This window comes from Mytilus galloprovincialis, chromosome 5 (assembly GCF_965363235.1).
Source record: "Mytilus galloprovincialis chromosome 5, xbMytGall1.hap1.1, whole genome shotgun sequence".
Taxonomy (NCBI): domain Eukaryota; kingdom Metazoa; phylum Mollusca; class Bivalvia; order Mytilida; family Mytilidae; genus Mytilus; species Mytilus galloprovincialis.
Genome location: NC_134842.1, coordinates 52,550,339 through 52,573,127, shown reverse-complemented (window position 1 = coordinate 52,573,127; position 22,789 = coordinate 52,550,339). Strand labels below are relative to the sequence as shown.

Below are 22,789 nucleotides of genomic sequence, written 5' to 3'. Positions count from 1 at the left end.
ATTTCAAACAAAAATAACCAACGGTCTAATCTATATAACAAACAAGAAATGAGTAACACTTCTGGACCACCTCAACAAACGACAACCACTGACCAATAGTGCATACATGTGGCATTATTACTAGCACGTTTAGCAAAGAAATCCGCTCAACCGGATACTAGAAGGTGCACATTGTAACCTTGAGACTATGAAAGAGGGACGAAAGATACCAAAGGGACAGTCAACTCATAAATCTAAAACAAACTGACAACGCCATGCCTAAAAATGAAAAAGACAAACAGAAAAACAATAGTACACATGACACAACATAGAAAACCAAAGAATAAACAACACGAACCCCACCAAAAACTAGGGGTGATCTCAGGTGGTCCGGAAGGGTAAGCAGATCCTGCTCCACATGTGGCACCCGTCGTGTTGCTTATGTGATTACAAATCCGGTAAATAGTCTAATTCGGTAGGTCACATTCATGAAAGGGAAGGGGATTGTAGTTACGACGTAAGGAACATATCCGATATCATTTGTGAAACGGTTATTCCATAACGGTCAACCACCTCGTGATGGCGTCCGTAAAATTTACGAAGGGATGATTTCAACTTCACCATTTGGAACTTTTGGTTTAATAGCTTCCTTGTGAGCAGTAACCCTCTATCAAGAAAATCATGATAGGAAATGCAAGCACGGGAATATCGTATCAATTGGGAGATATATACCCCGTCTGCAGGTGCTGCTGGAATGTTGCTACTTAGAAATGGAAAGTTCACAATTGGAAAGCTGAAATCATCTCTTTTGTCGTAAAGTTTTGTTTTCAACCGACCCTCATTGTCAATTTCTAGATGTAAGTCAAGATATGAAGCCGACTTTACTGAAATATTATGAACTGCATTGTAATTCACTTATAAACTAATTTTGAACTAAAAAATTATTTTGATCTGAACTGGTATTTAAAGACTGAACAATAAATTATTCAGCCGTGTAATATAATCGATAGATGTTTTGTTTTTTTAAGAAAATAAGAAAAAGACCAACTACGCAAGATCTATAAAAAGGTCAAATTGACCAAAAAAACGTTATCGACTTCTTTTATGAGTTTTTCCTCTGAAAGGAATATCTTATATCAATTATATGGTCTCAGTTGCCGAGTTGTTCAAGTAGTCAGTAGTCGAACTACTGTATGACTCGCCAGTCAACACTGAGGTTGTGAGTTCGAATCCCGCAAAGGACAGGTGTACTCGACTCCAATAATAAGTGACTCGGATTGTCTGTTTACTTACCAAAGGTCAGTGGTTCTCTCTGGGCTGCACTACAGCTTCCTCCATCAATAAAAACTTACCGTCACGAAAAAGAACAATAGCGATGATAGTGCCTTAATCAATGCATTATTGCCTATCATTTCGAAAAAAATATAACAGGTAAAGAGAACAGCTAAGAATCAAAGATGATCATCTAGAAAAATCTTCAAATACTAGAAAGTCAATATTGCTGAAACCGTTGCTCCACACTTTAATGAAGTAATTGCATTTAAATAACAATTGTTACTAATACTTTAAGTTGCATTGCCGTATTTACAAAATATAGTCCTGTTATCTATGATGAGTTTATTTACAATCACTGGGTCGATGCCACTGCTGGTGGAGATTTATTTCCCCGAGGGTATTACCGGTCCAGTATTTAGCCCTTTTTGTGCTGACATGAATTATCATTGATATGGTTATATTTATAAATTAACTGTTTACAAAATTAAGAATTTTTGAAATACTAAGGCTTTTCTACCTCAGGCATAGATTATTTTAGCTGGATTTGGCAAAACTTTTAGGAATTTTGGTCCTCAATGCGCTTCAACTTCGTACTTTATTTGGCCTTTTTAACTTTTTTGGATTCGAGCGTCACTGATGAGTCTTTTTGTAGACGAAACGCGCGGCTGGGGTATATACAAAATTTAGTCCTGGTATCTATGGTGAGTTTATTTATTTGCCTTATATCATTAAACCTTAAATGGATAGATCTACAGAAAGTTTAATTGGTAGATCTTAACATGCTTAAGAAAGCTTAATGACGAAAAAATCTTCACAATTATATCAAATCAACATTGCTCTTTTTTTATATACTCATTATAGGAGTAAATTCCTTGTAAAGAGAGTTTGCCTTTTATTTTGAAAACGATAACTAAAAAAAAAACACACATTAATGACCCGAAACTGTCTAAATCAAATGTGAAAGATAACAAAATTTAAAAGAAGTATTAATTCACAAGATTTGCAAATTGATCAACATAGAAATATCTAAAGAAAGGTAAATAGGCAGATCGATCAAAGCGAAATACGTAGATCTTAAGAAAGCTAAATAAATAGATCTATAAAAAGTCAAATAGATAGATCAATAGAAAGTTAAATACATAGATGTGACCTACCGAATTTGACTATTTAATAGATTAATAGAAGGTCAATTATATAGATCTATAGAACGTTAAATAGATAGATCTATATAAAGATAAATACACAGATCAATAGAAAGTTAAATAGACAAATCTATAGAAAAAAAATCTACTTATAAATCACCAATAGCAAAATAGTCCGTTAAGGATGTAGTCTTCTTACGTTTCAGTCTCGTTGAAATCTTGTTCTAGAATTATTTCCAAAATATGTGATACTAGTGAAAAATATCAATGAATTTTAAAAATGTTATAATCAAACTTAACTCTTTGAAAAAATTGTGTAAATCCAATAAGTAGCTTTTGAGTAATCAAATTTTCAAATTTTATTACCAACCAGGTCAGTCTTTTAAGCCAAAATGTTGAGAAAATTGGTGAGGGATAAATTGATAAAATTATTTTTACCAGAAACATGCACATCCAACATCCCTTTCTTTTTTTCACATTTCTGATATATGTATTTTTCCAATCATGTATAACAAAGAAGTAGAACAAATGTGCATTTTGTTCTTAACACAGAGAAAAATCACAAATTGACAAAATTGACAACATGGTAAATTTGACGCAAAAAGCATCAAATATGATAACACTTTCTTATATTAACACCTACCTATAAAATTGAGAATGGAAATGGGGAATGTGCCAAAGAGACAACAGCCCGACCAAAGAAAAAAAAACAACAGCAGAAGGTCACCAACAGGTCTTCAATGTAGCGAGAAATTCCCGCACCCGGAGGCGCCTTCAACTGGCCCCTAAACAAATATATACTAGTTCAGTGATAATGAACGCCATACTAATTTCCAAATTGTACACAAGAAACTAAAATTAAAATAATACAAGACTAACAAAGGCCAGAGGCTCCTGACTTGGGACAGGCGCAAAAATGCGGCGGGGTTAAACATGTTTGTGAGATCTCAAACCTCCCCCTATACCTCTAGCCAATGTAGAAAAGTAAACGCATAAGAATACGCACATTAAAATTCAGTTCAAGAAAAGTCCGAGTCTGATGTCAAAAGATGTAACCAAAGAAAATAAACAAAATGACAATAATACATAAATAACAACAGACTACTAGCAGTTAACTGACATGCCAGCTCCAGACTTCAATTAAACTGACTGAAAGATTATGATTTCATCATATGAACATCAGGCACAATCCTTCCCGTTAGGGGTTTAGTATCATACCATCATAACATATATGAGAAGAACATAACCCGTGTCATGCTGGTTTTTGAATAAATGTGTTTAGTTCCGATGCAAAGACCCTATAAGTGAATCAATATTAACACCAAAATATGCAATCTTTAATGACCTGACAACAGTATCGTAACTATATCCCTTCTTAATAAGTCTATTCAAAGGTTTTGTTAGTTTTTGAGTAAATACTGACACCTTTGTGCTTTATAAAGAATATTTCCATAAAAAATTGGATGTGAAATACCTGAACGTATAAGAAGTCTGCATGTTGAGCTATATTTACGAATGATGTCCTTATACCGATGATAAAATTTGGTAAATGTTTTGACTAGTTTGTGATATCGAAAACCCTGGTGTAATAATTTTTCAGTAATACATAAATTTCTCTCGTTAAAATCTAAAACATTGTTACATACACGAGCGAATCGTGCAAGTTGAGATATATAAACGCCGTAAGATGGTGACAAGGGAACGTCACCATTTAAAAATGGATAATTAACGATAGGAAATGAAAAATCATCTCTTTTATCATAAATTTTAGTATTCAGCTTTCCGTTAGTGATATAGATATCAAGATCGAGGAAAGGGCAGTGGTCATTGTTAGTATTAGCTTTATTTAAAGTAAGTTCAACAGGATAAATTTCTTTCATATAAATACTGAAGTCGTCATTATTGAGAGCCAAAATATCATCCAAATATCTAAAAGTATTATTAAATTTGTTTATCAGATGTTAGTATTTTTTTAATTTAAATTTATTCAGATTGGTCCACTTCATGATCATCTTTTTTGAAAGTATGAAAAAAGTTTAGTTGTGGAATTGTGGCTTTTTACACGATAACAGACCCAAAACAGGTAAATATTGATGAAAAATTGGAAAATCATCAAAATTTGGTACTTTAAAGGGCCGTAGCAAAAAAAGAAGTATACCACCATTTCTTCACCAATAATTTTTTTACAGTCATATAAACCCAAAAATCAGGTCAAGAAAAGAAGTTAAATTCTAGAAATTTTTTTGCTGCTCAGAGGTGTACATCCTTAAATCCTTATAGGCGTTCTGTTCTTCACATGCCAAATTCGTACCTTTGCTTGAACTTAACCTTCCGACAAAGTTTAATAAAAGTTCATCGTTTCATATTTTTGAATAAACGTGAAACATAGCGAAGTTCAAAATGGTCAACACAGATCTTCATTCATAGACAAACATCTATGAAATACTAGTAGCTCAAAATCAGACCATACAGTCTTGCATGTAACATTTGTCCATTGTGGAATTATCTTCTAGTTTCCCTTTTCATTGTGATTGTGTATGTATTAGTCAAAGGATAGAAAACAGGGATTGTCACTTCACTAGTTAAACCAACATAGAATAATATTCCTAAGGGATACCGTTAACTAGTTAGTACATATCGCTTTCTTCTAATGAATATATGGACACTTGGCATCAGGATAGTTACATATAGGTTTGAAACGGAAAAAAAATGCCTAACATTAATTCAATTGCGTTAAAACTTGAACATTAGGAGGATAACTCGTTCGAGATAAGACATTATTTAACTTGCAGATAAAAGACGTATCAAACCTCAGGTAAAGATCATCTTAATGTGACAACGCCTATTTCATCTAGGTTTACGTGAATTTTTGGAAAACGTACGAAAATAAATATAAAAGATAACGTCTTTTTCGGTGTTCAACCAGGTTTAACCCCCTATTCTTGTTATAATGTCCTGTACCAACTCTGGAATATGACAGTTGTTCGTTTCTTTGCATGTTGCCGTTTTTGTTGCAGTTCAGTATATTTGTTATTCCGTTGATTTCCTCTTATAATTGATGTGTTTCTCTTGGTTTTACATGCTTTTGTTGTGTTTCTTTGTTACATATGTGTTTGTTTTAATAGTACTGTACCCCGATTGTTAACCTTTTGACTGTGATGTATATTTGTCTCGTTCACACATCGTTGTCAATATAATAGAATATGATGCGACTGTCATACAGTAAAAGTTGTAGCTAGCTATAAAACCAATTGTAATCCACCATTTCCTACCTAAAGGTAATGTCTATACCTTATCAGTAATACGACTGTTGTTATACATTCGTTTGATGTTTGAGCTTTGATTGTGCAATTTGATTACAGACTTTTCGTTTTGATTTTTTTTGGTGTTCGGTTTTGTTGTTGTTTTTGTTTTCAGTTTCTTACGAGAATGTTTTGCTTAGTTGATTTACGACTATTGAATGTTGCATGTTATAATTCAAACGAAGCCAACCTATCGTTAACACCGATAAAAAAGATACCATAGAAACTGAAAATCGCAAACTACAAATGTACCAAGTATATAGTAATAGATAAGTTTGCACAGAAATCATACATTCGTTTACTTTCATTTTATTCTGATATTGAACACCAGGATTATCATTTCAATAAGCCAAAACATGTTCATAACTTAACAGCGATGGTGGTGTTCTAGAGTAATTAGGTTGTAATCTACCAAATTTAAAATCATTCAGATCTGACATGGCTGCAAATTTATACATTCCTTATATTGCAATTGAATAATTGATTAAACAAACATAGGTAACATTTATTAATACTGAATATTATGAAATGCATCAACCTTTAATTAACTTATTCTTAATGTCAGTTTTGTTTGTTCTTCTATAATAATTTTGAAATTACTATTTATTTCGTCATCTGTAACACAAATATTGATATCTTCCGTCCGAGGTATTTTGTACGTATCAGTTTTTAAGCAGACACTGCAGAGTTCTATAAAAGCACCTATTATCAGTGATAAACCTGAAATAGAATGAAATAGGACAATGTCAATAATGTAGGTATTGTAATTATACAATTCATGTATATAAAAATTGAAGGTCAAATATTGAAATGATTTCATTAATGGATGTTTGTTCCGGAGTACATGGTTTTACCAAATAACACTTTATTAGACAATTAAAACTTATATAATTCTACTATCAATGTTTTGTTGTAACTGATTGTTTATTATAAAAACTATTGCAATCATATGTTAACAAGGAGGTAAGGTTAATTTGTCGGGATTTTTTTTCATTCGATAAGATAGGTACAATGTAAATCATGTTTTAAATAGCCCGATAGATGGTAATTGTAGTACTTGAAAATACGTCACATCATGTATTTTCATACCTTAAACAGGTATTTTACAAAACAAGGCCAAGACTATTGATTTTTTAATATTGATTTTATTTTATTATTTACATCCTTTATGCAAGGTACCATACCACGTAACTTGTCAAGGAGCCAAATAATATCGAACAAATTCAAATCGTGTTTTTCTCATTCTGAATATATGTATATCTGTATTTGTCCTGGTCTTTTAAGGTTTTATCGTCTATAAAAGATAAAACATGTATATATTTTAACCGGAGAACATCTAACATCAGTTGGTCATAGAGCAACCTGTGTTACTAACACATGTTATATTGCCTTTTCTGGCATTTTAACAAATAGGCCCTTCGTTGTGATACAGATGCAACAGCTCCTTTATGTTTAACCTACAATCACGATTTGTAGTGTAATTGATTTGTTCTGTTGTGTTGTTTTATTTTCTGATGACTAAGGTACCTGTGTAGGGACGGTGGTAAAAATTCAGTACTGGTATCTACACAGCTTGTGATTTGGTAATAAAGTTGCTGTTGACTGCATTTGTTAAATATAATACCATGTTCAAAAAAGGTTTCGAAAAATTGTTTGTGTCCTTTTGAAACTTGTATATAATGGCTTTATTTTATATTTATTATTATTTGTATATTACACCCGCAACATTTGCTATAGAATCAATTCTCGTGTTATTGGTTATGTAAAGGCACCTACATCAGTTTGACGGCAATTGTTCCTTGAATATATGATATAAATGTAAACACATGAATAGTAAGTAATTCAAGAGTATGGACAGTCATAGGAATGCGCACAATAAGCGATACATTATTTTTTTTTCTTTACTACATGTAACATAATATACTTGTAAACTTTATAGTCAAAATGATCTAGAATGACTCTATGAATTAAGCAAACATCCGAAAAAATATGATAGAAACATTGAAATTTAATATAACAACACAAAAAATGAAATTATGCTGAGCGAGATTCGTAGTTCTGTGCTGTACCGATGGAGCTACGGCGATGCTTATCAATATATTTTTTAATAAGGAGCTATATCGGTACAATTAAGCGATGTTACAATTTTTTCTTGAATTCTTTAAAAAGTTGTTTTATGTAATAAGGACACACTAAACCAATTTCATTTTTGAAGGGAAAAGTAGTATGAATTAAAAAAGTCATAAAAACAGAATTTGTTTTTGGTTTGAAAGGTCTTTCTGGGGGGATTCAGTGTTTTTCTCACTTAAATACACCCGAAATTCCGCATATTGGACTTTCATCCTTTTTGAGTGTAAAATTAACTATTGATCACACATATCATAATATACGTAGATCGAGATATTGATCAAAAAGCATTTTTATATTTTGTTTTTATAGTAAATTTATTTCTGTCGTCACTTTTTGATATTGGTCCTTCTGTAAAAAAAAACCCGTCAAATTGGCCCTACCTCTTTAGTTAACTTCTTTCTCACAGATTAAGGTATTTGACAGGAAAGTGAATCAAGACATATTAACTGGCATTTTTTAAATACTCCCATTTGAATAATTCCAAACTCTCAGTTTTTCGTATAAATAGATATGAATCTGTTTTGCAGAAAGCTGTTAAATTTTCATTTAGTTGAGCGTTATAACTGGTTCACTTTGTTATTGCCCTATACCAAGAAGGGTGTATATATAAAACGCATATCATGCCCTTGCCGCCGTTCAGTCGTAATTTTTTGTGTGGCCTGGTTTTTCTTCAGTTTTTGTATCCGTCTAGATAGGACTTGTATTTTACTTGTTTTGTACTTTTCTTGACATCACATTAAATCAACAAATAGATATTGGTAGACCGGTGTATTTCAAGTGACAAAATTATAATGATAATGTAAAAATGAAACCAAAATGCATTGCATAGTGATAGGTTGGAGGAAAACAAATTTTCAGAAGATAATATAAGACAGACAATAAGACTAACTGACACGAGATAAAACGCCTGTAATTCTAGAAACTGAATGGAAATATTTAGTTATAAAATTGAGAATGGAAATATTTAGTTATAAAATTGAGAATGAAATTATTTAGTTATAAAATTGAGAATGGAAATATTTAGTTACAAAATTGAAAATGGAAATATTTAGTTATAAAATTGAGAATGAAAATAGGCAATATATCAAAGAGACAGCAGAACACAACCAATGTGTCTTCAACACATCTAGAAAATCCCACAACCGGAGGCGTGTTTCAGCTGACCCCTAAACAAAAATGTGGTGATAATGGTCGTCATACTAAACTTCGAAATATACAAATGAACTAAAATTAAATATCATTCAAGACTAACGAGGACAAGGTTTGATTCCATTTTCAAATCCATTTCCTATTTTTTACTGGCAGAGGAAGTCACCCCGACTTCCTCTGCCAGTAAAAAATAGGAAATGGATTTGAAAATGGACCGTTGAGAACAACCGAACATTCGGTAGGAAAACTGACAGTCAATTGGAATCTAACTCACCTGCCTCTTGCGAGGTACGAACTCAATATAAACATGATAATGGTATAAGGACAAATACATGTTTAAATGCAAATGATATTATTGTATTCCTTGACACACATACCTGCTATGACAAATGATTCAGCGTAGCTTCCTCCGTTGTCAATTATAAATCCTGGAAAAATAACATCAACTAAAACGTTTTGTTTAACAGGCTTAATTCATTGTAATAAATGAGAAGACAAACAAATGATAGATTCTATGATAGTTTCTAATAACTTTATTCAGGATGATTCAAACCTTTAGTGTTATTTTAGAATCGCTGAATTAATCTCATTACTACATGTCATATGTATATCATCAGAATGTAAATACATGTTGGGTGTATTATTTAGGCAATGTTATCACAGGTCGTTTGTTTTAGTTTCTTTTTAAACCGTTTCAGTTTGTCTGCTCTTATCTGATTTTTTTTTATCTTTGACTCCCCAAAACTTACCTTGAGCTTACCTGATGATTTTTTTTAAGGAAACATATGTAGAGAGCATGGAAATCACTATCATACATAACCATTACAACTGCGGCTGTTGTACTACATGTATTTAATACCATTGATACCACCATCGATTGTGGAGCAAAAATGTCTACTGGAGCATCAGAGTGTTTGAGATAGCCTTCTTGTTTTGTTGAGGTTTGTGTTGCTCAGGCTATATTTTTCTATGTTGTGTTTGTATACTGTTGTTTGTCATTACATAAGTTTTCGTTTATAACCATGGAATTGTCAGTTTACTTTCGACTTATGAGTTAAAATATTCCGTTGGTATCTTTTGCCTATGATTTTTAAAATTATCAATGCTTTAGTGTATGTATCATTGTAACGATACATTTTTTCTGTAGATTATCTAATTCCGAATAAATCGAAATAGTAGTTAATCGATGTTAAAAACTCGTTAGTCCAATTTGAACATCGAAAAAATAAACTTGCGAAAGTGTTCAAACTGAATGAAACAGGATATACAATAGGGTTTGTGTCTAATTCAATAAACGAATAAATTACTGTGCTAAAGTTGAAGATGTCATGCAAAGAAATGAATAACAATATGGTTCGGTATAACCCGAGAACTAGATTGTGTTGGAAACATAAAACAGCAATGTATTGAAGAATAGATAATAACACATAGACTGATAATAATAAAAATAATCTCCATACAGAGTTCAGAGAAATGCCGTCGATTACCATGGCGATTGAATAACATCTTACTGGCTTGATCATATTGATGAAGAACATCTTCAGAACATGAATAAATAAGCTGTTAATAAAATAAGTGGGCTCTGTAATACATGTGTTTATCGGGTAGATTTTTATTGATAATTTTTGGAAATCACAAAAAAACGCAAAATAAGCCCAATTTGAGAATAGCGTAAACATGGTAAATAACATTTAAACATGAGCAAGAGCTTAACTCAAAAATATGATTTCTACAAGATTAATTTCCCAAAGGTTTTGTATGTAGGTATGGCAAATATATGTTTGAGTAAAGCTTTGATATATTGTGAACGTACATGTATGCGTGAAATGGTCACTTAAAAATTTCCGGTGCCAAATAATGCCTCCTATTATACTAGTATAGGTATTATATATCTCTTCCATTGTTTTAAATTTGCACAAAACCGAGCAAAATGTATTCGATTCGCTTCTTAGTTCTGCATATTTCAAAGCATGGTACCAATGGATTTCAAGAAAATTATGATGTTTTCACTATTACACGTGTTCGACTCAACTGTATGCATCATTTTACAAGGTTTTTGCTGGGACTAACGAATATGTTTAAATTCTTAAACAACTTGTTACAATAGCAGAAATGTAGAAACCGTAGAAAATATGGTAATCTAGATGAAGCAGTATACCCAATGAGAGATTTAGATGTAGAATATACAGAGGATATTGGACATATTAGTATGTAAAGTTATAGACTTAAGTATGGTAACCGGAAACAAAATTAAAGCCTGTGTCGGAGAATAAAGACAATTAAAAAAGATGAGAACAGAATTTAAGAAATTCAATGCGTCCGAAGTTCTTTTATGGAATTAACTTCATCGGAAGAGCTCAATCTAGAATATTTAAAAATCAAAGATGCATTGGAAACAACGCCAAACAACTTACCTGCTAATGGCGGTCCAATCAAAGTTCCTACTCCTACATAGGCCAGTACATAACCTGTGCCTTGTGCGACGTGGTTAGGACCAGTCAATCGCAAAACAATGGTATTAATGACTACATAGCAACTCCCTGAATTAACTCCTAAAAGTATGGAATAACATATTTTCGCGTAATGGAATTTTATAAAGGAAGGCAGTAAAATAGTAGCACCACCAAGAATTGAATATGTTCCAAAGAATACTATATCTTCACTAACGTCTTCACTGTTCGTTGCCATTCCTAATAATATTCTTCCAACACAGCTAGAAATACCCGCTATAGATAAATACCAAGAAACTTCTACTTCCGTAGAACTATTTTCCATTGCGTATGTAGGAAAATGTAAGTAAACAAGGAAAATCCCTACATTGAGAAACACTCCAGAAATACATACACAAAACAGTGGTAGGTTTTTAACAACCGTTAAATCACATTCACAACCAGTTTTATTCAATGTCCTTTTTTTAGTTCTTGCAATTCTACTCGATACTTCCAATCTCGAAGGACGTAGCACTGCTCCAACAACGCATGCGTTCAATGATAGACCACCAAACAAAAGGAAGAATCCATTATATCCATATTCATGATGTATCATCTGGTAAATTGGGCTTAATACAAATGGACCAATCCCACAGCCTGCCACAGCGATGCCAGTTGCTATATTACGCTTCTTTTCAAAGTTAAAAGCTATAACAATATATCCAGTGGAATACAGCAAACCTACTCCAAGACCTAAAACGATATATTCATATAGATATATTCTGTATGGTACTGTATGTAAGAGTTTGAAAAGTTCCGGTTTGTTTTGTATTGTTTTTTAAATCAATATTCCACGTTAGGCATAAATGATAGCAGACCTAAAGCATGTAAAGAAGTGAGCATTTCTATATTGTTTGAAATATGTTGTGCGCTAAAAAATTTACTACTTCTTTTTTTCCCTTTAGCGTTTAAAAGGACTGTTATAAGGTTCCGAATTTATTCATGACAAAGCGATTTGATATAAACTTCATAAACCCATAAATGAATCAATGCCATGATGACTGATGCTGTTCTGCTATTTTAAAATATAATTCTACTTTATGACTACCTAAAGCTTGAAAGGCTTCATTGCAATAAAATACATGATATCACTTCATAAACTGGTAATTGTACAAATATTAAGAAGAATAAACCAGTAGAAGGACATTATATCAAAATTTGACCTCAGTGTGACCCATCTCGAAAAAATCCGTTGATCGCACTACGCATGGATGTCCTTAAAATAAACTATTATCTGATTGTAAATGTTAAACACATGCTCAATATCCATGCCCTTTTTGTTGGTTGTTGACAAACAGGTGACAATCGTTAAACTTTGGCTTCAAAACACCTGCCGATTGAAAAACAAATTGGCGATTATACGAAATTTATGCGAAAAAAATGATAAAATCGTGCCCAGAAGAATAAGTGTATGATGTGTGTATGTTGTGTGTATGCATTGGTCCAAGATTTAGAATAACATTATTTTTCACCGGTCACTCGTTTCATATGACTTTAAGTTATGATATATGAATCCATTGAAAATGCCATTTACAATGCTCCAAATAGATATGGCGGGAATCCGTACAAGAAAAATTATTTTTTTTATGCACAAAGAATTAATGAAATATAATTAGCAAATATTACAAAATAAAAATAATTTTCGATTTTTCAATGAAACATTAATATATATTATGATATTTTTATATTGGTGTTCTGAGCTTTCGCATATATGGTGTTGTATCATTGTTTAATTGGTTTTAGTGACGAAAATACGATGATTCCTATAAAATAAGAACAATGTTTTGAGACTGCATCTAGCTGTGGGCATGCAAACAGAACGTTATCTTTTCCTGTGACTGTTTTCTTCGCAATTAATCCATTGGATCTTGGATGTTTACGTATTTATAATAACATGTTATCGATACATGCATGCCGATTATATTGGCATTTAGCTAGCTTTTGGTGTCCGCATGTTCAGTCCACCATACTCTGTTGCATGACCCATTCCAGGAGCCTGTGAGTCAGTCGAAGTTGTCGTTTGTTGTTGTTTATCACATTTGGTTTTCGTTTATCGTTGTTTGCCGTAAGAGTTTTCGTTTGCAATGTTTCATAGTTGTTATTTCGGGTCTTATAGCTGAGTGTGTGGTATGGGCTATTGCTCATTGATGAAAGTAGTACAGAGATTTATCTTTGCTAACGTATACGTCATTTGACCATTAATAGAGAGTATAATTAGGTATTATTCAATATTTTTATCTTTCTAAAGTAAGCGCTTCGTACATCCTGAACCTCGGACCGTGTTAGGCTAATAGAAAATAATACATATAATTTAAAATACCTGCAAAAACACCGAAAAATAGAAATGCCAGTACTATGTGTTGCACAAATGCTGTGATTATAACTGATGACGTCAACAGGAGGGATCCCACTATCATGGTAACTCGACAGCCCCATCTTCCGATGCAAAAACTCGCCAAAGGTCCTGCAATAGAAAAAAAAGATATATATAATATAACTGGGTTCTCTGAATAGAAAAAAAAAATATTTATCAAAGTTGTACATATAACAATGCAAGTTGGTTGTGTTTGGTAAAGTACATGTGTTTATGTTATATATAGATAGGTTTGTTTGATTATATATATATTGTATGTGCCGGGTAGAATTTCCTGCAATGTTGTTTGATAGTAGTTTCAGTAATTCGAGTCATTGCAGTCAAGTGAGCTTGAGTCTTTTTTCCAAATAAATAATTATAAAATAAACAAGTGAAACTGCGAGCTACTGCTCACTGATGATACCCCCGCCGCAAGTGGATAATATTAATAGTGTAAAAATATGCAAGTGTTCGGTAAACAGGAAGTTGTCGAGTGATGAATCTGAAAACGCATCACACGGTATAGCTGAATTATATAAATCCTGAAACCAAATTTCAGAAATCCTTGTATTGTAGTTCCTGAGAAAAATGTGACGAAAATTTTCAACTTGGTTATCATGTGTAAAATCAGACAAGTGTTCGGTAAACAGGAAGTTGTCAAGTGATGAATCTGAAAACGCATCACACGGTATGGCTGACATATATAAATGTTGATACCAAATTACAGAAAGGGTGGATGTGTAGTTCCTGAGAAAAATGTGACGAAAATTTAATGGGACGGACTGACTGACTGACGGACGGACGGACTGACGGACGGACGGACGGACTGACGGACGGACGGACTGACAGACAGAGGTAAAACAGTATACCCCCCTTTTTTAAAGCGGGGGTTTAATTAATTTACCGGTTTATTGTCCAAGATTGGTCGCAAATAGTGATGTGCTAGGCAATTATAATTGATGTGAAATGTATAAAATAAATTAGTATATTTACTACCTGAAAAAAATACCATATGAGAGTTTTGTATTATATTGATGAATATTTCATTGTTTGGTTGAGTTTGCGAATTAGAACATAACACACATACCGAACTCTGATCACAATTCTAAGCGGAAAGTCCCTAAGCAAATGGCAAAATCAAAAGCCCAAACACATTTAACGAATGTATACCAACAGTCATATTCCTGACTTGGTACAGGCATTTTAGAAATTATTATAACCACAGATCACTGATAGTTATCTAAGGTACCATGATTATCATTTAATACGCCAGACGCGCGTTTCGTCTATATAATACTCATCAGTGACGCTCAGATCAAAATAGTTTAAAAGCCAAAAAAGTACAAAGTTGAACAGCACGGAGGACCTACAATTCCAAAAAGTAATTTACTGATGAGGTGAGAAAATCCTTAGTTTTTTTTTAATTCAAAGTGTTGTAACAGGAAATTTATAAAAAAAAAGACTATATAATTGATATTCATGTCCACACCTAAGTGCTGACTACTGGGCTGGTGATACCTTCGGGGACGAAACGTCCACCAACAGTGAATAGTTATCAAAGGTACCAGGATTATAATTTAGTGACATCTACCCAGTGGTGTAAATAGTTATCAAAGGTACCAGAAACATGGACTATTCTGTGATGGGATAACATTGAAAATGGAAATGGGGAATATGTCAACATCCAGACCAAAGAGCAGATAACAGCTAAAGGCAATCTATGTGTCTTCAACTTAAAATTTAGTATTGACGAAATTATCAGCTCACAATATCTTTACTTAAGAATTAAATGCTTCTTTTTGTAACTTCATTGGGGTGTAAAAGCGTTGACCGAAGTACATTTTGTATGAAGCGCGGAAGCTTCATTCTAAAAATGTGCACACGGTCAACGCATTTATATCCCTATGAAGTTACAAAAAGAATAATTCAATACTTATAATTACATTTTTTAGTTAGGGTTGTGAAAACACGATTTTTATTTTTTTTAAAGTTTTTATTTAATTTACCTGTGCACTTTATTGTGGGACCTCGTGTCATCATTAATGATAAATTTTATTATGTTATGAAGTTGATTAAGGAATAACACGAGACTGCAGTTAGCCAATCAGAATAACGTATTATAATGAAACACACATCTAATGCAAGTGAACATTCATTTTCTTTATAAATCTTACCTTTTCTGTCGATGATTCTAACATCATTTAGTAGAACATATTGTTTATATAGGTTACCAAAGTAAAAAATCGTTCTACTAAGTTATAAGGAGAACATGTTTTTAATTGTAGTAATCCAATTATTTTCAAGAAAAGAAAAAGCTCTTGGTGTATTTTTATTGCCTGTTTCTGGATTAAACAATCCATTTTTTTTCATATTAATGATAACTTTTATTGTAATTTAATACTTATAATTTCTCATTAACGTTTAAATAAACACAAATATGGCATAGTATTTAATATATTTCTAAATGAACACTACATGTTAAAAATATAAATATATATAATGAACGACAATGGCAAGATTAATATGTAGGTCTTTATACCGACAGTTTAAAAGAGGGACGAAAGATACCAAAGGGACAGTCAAACTCATAAATCTAAAACAAACTGACAACGCCATGGCTAAAAATGAAAAAGACAAACAGAAAAACAACAGTACACATGACACAATATAGAAAACTAAAGAATGAACAACACGAACCCCACCAAAAACTAGGGGTGATCTCAGGTGCTCCGGAAGGGTAAGCAGATCCTGCTCCACATGTGGCACCCGTCGTGTTGCTTATGTGATTACAAATCTGGTAAATAGTCTAATTCGGTAGGTCACATTCATGAAAGGGAAGGGGATTGTAGTTACGACGTAAGGAACATATCCGATATCATTTGTGAAACGGTTATTCCATAACGGTCAACCAACTCGTGATGGCGTCCGTAAAATTTACGAAGGGATGATTTCAACTTCACCATTTGGAACTTTTGGTTTAATAGCTTCCTTGTAAGCAGTAACCCTCTATCAAGAAAATCATGATAGGAAATGCAAGCACGGGAATATCGTATCAATTGGGAGATATATACCCCGTATGCAGGTGCTGCTGGAATGTTGCTACTTAGAAATGGAAAGTTCACAATTGGAAAGCTGAAATCATCTCTTTTGTCGTAAAGTTTTGTTTTCAACCGACCCTCATTGTCAATTTCTAGATGTTAGTCAAGATATGAAGCCGACTTAACTGTATCTGTAGTATCCTTTATCTCCAATTCGATGGGATAGATGCGTTCCACATAGTCACCAGATTTTGAATTGTTTAGTGAAAGAACATCATCTATATAGCGGAAAGTAGAGTTAAAGGATATTGCTAACTTCTTATCTTTCTTCCTAAGAAGTTCCTGCATGAAGTCAGCCTCATAATAATAAAGAAACAAGTCGGCAAGTAGAGGGGCACAGTTTGTTTCCATTGGGATGCCGACAGTCTGTTGAAAAACACGTCCTCCGAACGTTACAAATATGTTGTCAATCAAGAAATCAAGCATCTTGATAATATCGGTTTCAGAGAATTTTTTGTTTGAATCAGAGTTATTCTTTACAAAGTATGATTTATCCCTCCCTAAGACAAGATACTTGTATCTACGTTGGCCATTCTTTTTTATGAAGCAAAGTAATACCAACTCTTTCAATTTGTCTTTTAGTTTGGAATGTGGAATACTTGTGTAAAGAGTAGAAAAGTCAAATGTTTTAATACTGTTACAAGATGAAAGAGAGTTAGATTGTATGTACTCTAAAAGATCTTTGGAATTTTTAAGTATCCACATCTGATTCACGCCACCTCTAGAATAGGCAGTTTCAAGCCCGTCTTTGATTGCTGATAAAATAGATGTTAATAATTTAGAAAGAGGTTTCGTGGAGCACTTGGAAGACCCAGCAATATACCGTTGTAAGGACACTTATGTAGTTTAGGTATCCAATACAGTGATGGGAGATCCAGTTCTCCATCTTTGGTTGGAATACCAAAGGAACAAAGAACAGACCTATGATTATCCAGGATTTCCTCTTTGGTAAGTGTCGTGAGGGAATATGTTGAGTTTCCAAGTGAATTGTCTATACCTAATTCGTTTATCAAGCAATTAATGTAGTGACTTTTACAGACAAAAACGATGTTATTTAGGGCTTTGTCTGCGGGGACAACAACATATTTATCATGGAGGTCGGATAAGTGTTTAGCAACATTTGGGTCTTTAAAGATTGACGTAGCATGGGCATTGATGGACCCATTCAGTTTCTTAATTCTGATTTGTATTAACGACCTCACTGCCTTAATCCATTCGGATAGAGTGTCTACGTCTTCCTTTTCACGTTTAGCCCATTGCCTGGCATAATCCTCGACTGAGTCCATCAAAATTTTAAAGTTGTATTTCCAATTGATGGATTTAGGCTCACGATATTTCGGACCTTTCGATAACACATTAGTTGCAATAGGTTTGGTGTAGGTATAAGAAATTATTGGTACAGACTGGTCTTTGAAATAAGGAGGTATTTTCGATTGAACTAATTTATGATGAAGGATATTGCCTAGGTTGACGCCATCGAGACCTTTGTTGGCAAAGGAAAGATTTAGAAAAGATCTTTTCTCTTTTTCATCTTTTCCAATGCGAACTGGCTTGAAAAGTCTGTGACTTGCAATATCCAAAATTATAGCTTGAAGTTTGTATTGGTTTGAATGAGGGTTTGTAACATTGGATTCCAAACATAAATTGAACAGAGAATGAAGTTTTGAAAGGAGTAATGAATAAAGTTTCGTGCGAATGTGATGAATACCTAACGGCTTTTGTATGAATGACAGCAAGTCATTAATAGAGACATCATGCAGAGAAGGTGATGTATAATGACGATGACCATGACTGCGTCTACGTCGAGGAGTCGAGTTGAAAATATTCATCACATTCACCGAGTTACACGAAGGACTAGATAGAATACCTATACCATCAATTTTGTCATTGCAGCCATACGGTGTTGCAGTTCCCAATTGTCTAATCCAGTAGTCTTCTTTTTTGTCTACGGAGAGTCGTTGTAAGATTAGGATTGTTAGAGCTATGGTATATCTTTTCGATAATGCGAACTGTCATAGAAACGATGGAATGATCGGACTGATTGAAATGCTGGTATAGAATGTCGTTAGCATTGAGGTTAATGTCTGATCTATGACCGCACATACGTTTGTTTAGCCTTCCTTTCGTTTCACCGACGTATACCAATCCGCAAAGGTTGCACTCTAATCCGTAGACGACATTTATCGATTTACAATTCAGATCATCGTAACTTCTGGTAAAATATGACTTCTTGGTCAAATTGCTAGTGAATTCAGCATCTGTAATTAAAATAGCACAAGTTTTGCAGCCTTTGGTCTCACATTTTGAAATGCGACAGTGTTGTACTGTGTCATCAAAAACCAAAATGTCTTTAAGGAGAACTGAACATGGCTGTATATGTGTAATATTGCTATTGTCACTAGGACGATGATCTGAATGAGTCGTGTTTGAGATATTTGTCATGTCTGGTGATGAGGGGACACCTGCCATATCAGACGACACCGTGTCCATGGTGACGTCTGTTTCGGACCTTTTTATACTGGGCGACGTCCGAGCCAGTTTCCTGTTTGATCTTCGTAAGTTCATGCAATTGTAGTTTTGCTACTGGGCGGATGATGTCCTCGAGGACAAAATGTCCACCAGCAGAGACATCGACCCAGTGGTAATAAAAGAGGGACGAAAGATACCAAAGGAACAGTCAAACTCATAAATCTAAAACAAACTGACAACTATTAAACGTGTTTACTATTAAACTTCGCATGTGTTAAATGTAACCTATTATCAAATGAATAGATATGTACTATTGAATGAAGTTATTATTTAAATAAATAGAGGTCACAGCTAGTTTTATCAAAAAGAAATTAATATGCGTTTAAAGTTTCCCTACTTATTGACCGTTTGAAACTTTGATTTTTTTGTTAATACAAAATACATGTAAACGTTTTTGATATTCCCAAAAAAGCAAAGTTTCATCAATTGCCTTTTGGAAAGCCCTTTAAAAAATCACATTAAAGCAAACGGCTGCTGTGGTCATGACTCGGGACATGTACAATGTAGTAAATCAAATCCAATTGTGTTGCCGTTTTCATAGCTTCAGAAAATTAGTCATTTCTAAGCGCGAAGAATTCTTTTATGTATTTATACGGCAATACATTCTTTATCACTAGTGACTATGAAGAAATGTAAAATATTTCTGCAATGTACAAACGCTTAAACCTATAGTTTTCGCTTCAAAGTCGTTGAATGCTGTTTTGAATGAAATAAACATGGATAAAACAGGGACAGTGAGGAGGACTTAATTGAGAACTGAGACGTAAACATCAAATTGTATGTTTCCGTTCCCACATATCAGGAGCAAGATTTCAGAAGTTAATTTATGTATACTGTACGTACATTTGTCGTAAGGTTGTCTATACACCTATAATTTGTTAGATTGCAAAAATAAATCAACCATCCATTGACTAAAACAACGAATGACATCTTCTTAGTAATTCCATTACTGCTTTTTGAATTTTATTAATGAAAACAAATCTACTGAGAGATTCGTCCTGTTAAATTTCAAATACATCGGACACAGTTTAACCACCTTTGTTACCTCGTAGTGGCTTGTTCTCTCCGAGTGGGGAAGCTCGTTGGTGCAAGTCCTTAAAACATGTAAAAGCTGTTTCTAAACTTCGCATGTGGCAACAAATGACGGGAGGCTCGGAGTCAAAATGGTGTGTCACGTGACAGCATTTCGGTAAAGTAAGAGCAAGATCATAATTGTATTGCAATGATATGTCCTTGTTCAAGTACTCAATATTTGCAAATATATAACTATTTGTCATCATCATCCTATTAGAGTAATTATAAATGATGAAATATTATAGATTAGGAGTTTTAAGTATCAATGTCATTTTATAACTTTCAAAAATTAAAAATAAAGTATTAGATAAGGTATCTGCCTTTCAACTTGTTAAGCTTATACAGAGATTTCCCCTATTAAACGTGTTTACTTTAAATAATATGTCCTCCAAACCTTCATTTCACCTCCAAAAAAACAAATTAAAAATCTTAAGTTTAAAACAATTTGGAGGTAAAATTGTTTGTTTTATACATATATATAAAAGTTTGATCTAGTGAAGTTTATGAAATATTAAGAAATTAAATGTTTCCACTGCGTGAATAGATTACTTAAAAAATACAAAAAAAACTTACAAAATATTTGGTTTTTAAAGCTCTTCAACTTCGTACTTTATTTGGGCATATGTATATTTTTTTTTATTCAGGCGTTATAAATAAGTCTTCTGTAGACTTATGTTGTATGTCTGGCATACAACATACAAATCCTGGTATTTATGATGAGTTTATACAAGAGACAGTTGGATGTTGAATGTTCTAGTTTTTTAAAACTTTAATTTATGTCCTTATATGTCAATGGAAATTGAAAAAGTACGGTACACTAATTTAAGAATTAGGAGTTATGAACACGTTATATTATTTTCTTAAATCTCAGAGCTGACCAGAATATCCTAAGTACAAATGTCGATTTCTGTACTACTCTGAATACTTTTAACAATGTCAGTTTTTAACAACGGATTTTAAATTTGGAATGAAAATAGATAAGTGATGTCCATGAATGTGACAGCACCAACCTGAGTTTTTTTTTTTATATTTTAACAGTTAAATTGAGTTTGAATTGTAACATCGTGAAGCTGTGTTGTTCCGTTACTTGCCCGAGAAGATACAGAAATTCTGTTTGAGTGAACAATAATAGAGGTACATGTTTTTGAATAAAAAACATTTAGGTGTCACGAGTGATTTTTGTCAAATGTTCACCCGCAAACATACACATGTATACCGGTATTTTATTTCTAGTCTTTACTTTGTTAATACATTTTAGGATTATAAAGATATATTGCTTATAGTATCTGAGACATAGACTTAATACTGACAGTTTACTCCATGAACAATAAATTTAAGGTTGAGGTTAGGTAAATCCTACATGAGCGATATGTTCACCTTACATCAAGAAGATAATGCTGGGATTCTATCTACCAAAGGAAGTTATCTTAAAACTGAAAGTGAATGAGAAATTCACGAGACAACAAAACTATACATTTGCACTCACTTAATCTTTAAAATTCAAGCAGAAACGATATATGATATACGGATCTTCAATCTTCGGAAAAGAAAAAAAACCTAAACAAGTAGGCATCCCTTTGTCTCTCATTATATGTCTTCAGTCGCAGGCGAGATAAAAATGGTCATGGTAATATGTAAAATAAAATATCGAATAACTAATGAAGTACATACAAAATCGACTATTGGTAGTTAATCTTGAGATCAATTTACCTGTTAAACTAAGGAGGCACAAGAAAAAAGCACTAATCCATGAAGTTAAAGTAATATCCTCTCCAAATCTGTCTAGAAATATGATATGAAAAAGTCCAATAGAATAAAGAGAGAATCCAGCAATGCAATGCTCCACGAATGAAGCCACAAGGATAATCCAAGCCCACCCTTTGTCAGGTTCGGTCAGTGTCATTATTGGCATGTATTCGAGTAAAAGTTGAATTATAATTAAATTATATTGAATGCCGAATCGAGACTATTTTCCTTATATATCAATAGAACAACCGCATTTTAAAAACAGCAAGTAAAGAATTTTAAAATCCGTATTAAAATGTATAGGTTCAAATATTATAAAATTTAATATTGATATGTTTAAACTTATTGTATAATTGAAAGATTGATACGTACATATAAACTAACACATGTAACAGACGTTGTGTTTTATTTAAGTAAAACAGGAACGACAAAGCTTTAACATCCGTATAAAACTACTTGTTATGAAACTTCAAAAACTAAAAATGCAGATCAAAGTCATAACTGTAACAATTTCAATACATTC

At 33.0% G+C, this 22,789-nt stretch overlaps 1 protein-coding gene across 1 annotated transcript; it reads right to left on the bottom strand.

Annotated features, from left to right (window-relative positions):
- Positions 1-6,182: 6,182 nt before the first annotated feature.
- On the bottom strand, positions 6,183-22,521 carry LOC143076010 (monocarboxylate transporter 4-like). Its single transcript, XM_076251615.1, has 5 exons — positions 22,231-22,521; positions 13,787-13,930; positions 11,392-12,159; positions 9,355-9,405; positions 6,183-6,418 (listed from the first exon to the last, which is right to left on the bottom strand). Exons 1-5 carry the CDS (start codon positions 22,430-22,432, stop codon positions 6,243-6,245), a joined length of 1,341 nt encoding a protein of 446 aa, XP_076107730.1. The 5' UTR covers positions 22,433-22,521; the 3' UTR covers positions 6,183-6,242.
- Positions 22,522-22,789: the final 268 nt, after the last annotated feature.

Coding starts and splice junctions, on each gene's coding strand:
- LOC143076010 (XM_076251615.1), bottom strand. CDS start 22,432: ATGCCAATAATGACACTGACCGAACCTGACAAAGGGTGGGCTTGGATT. Junction 12,160..13,786: donor ATTTTTCGGTGTTTTTGCAG/GTATTTTAAATT, acceptor ATATCGTTTTAG/GTCTTGGAGTAGGTTTGCTG. Junction 6,419..9,354: donor TGAATCATTTGTCATAGCAG/GTATGTGTGTCA, acceptor ATTCTATTTCAG/GTTTATCACTGATAATAGGT.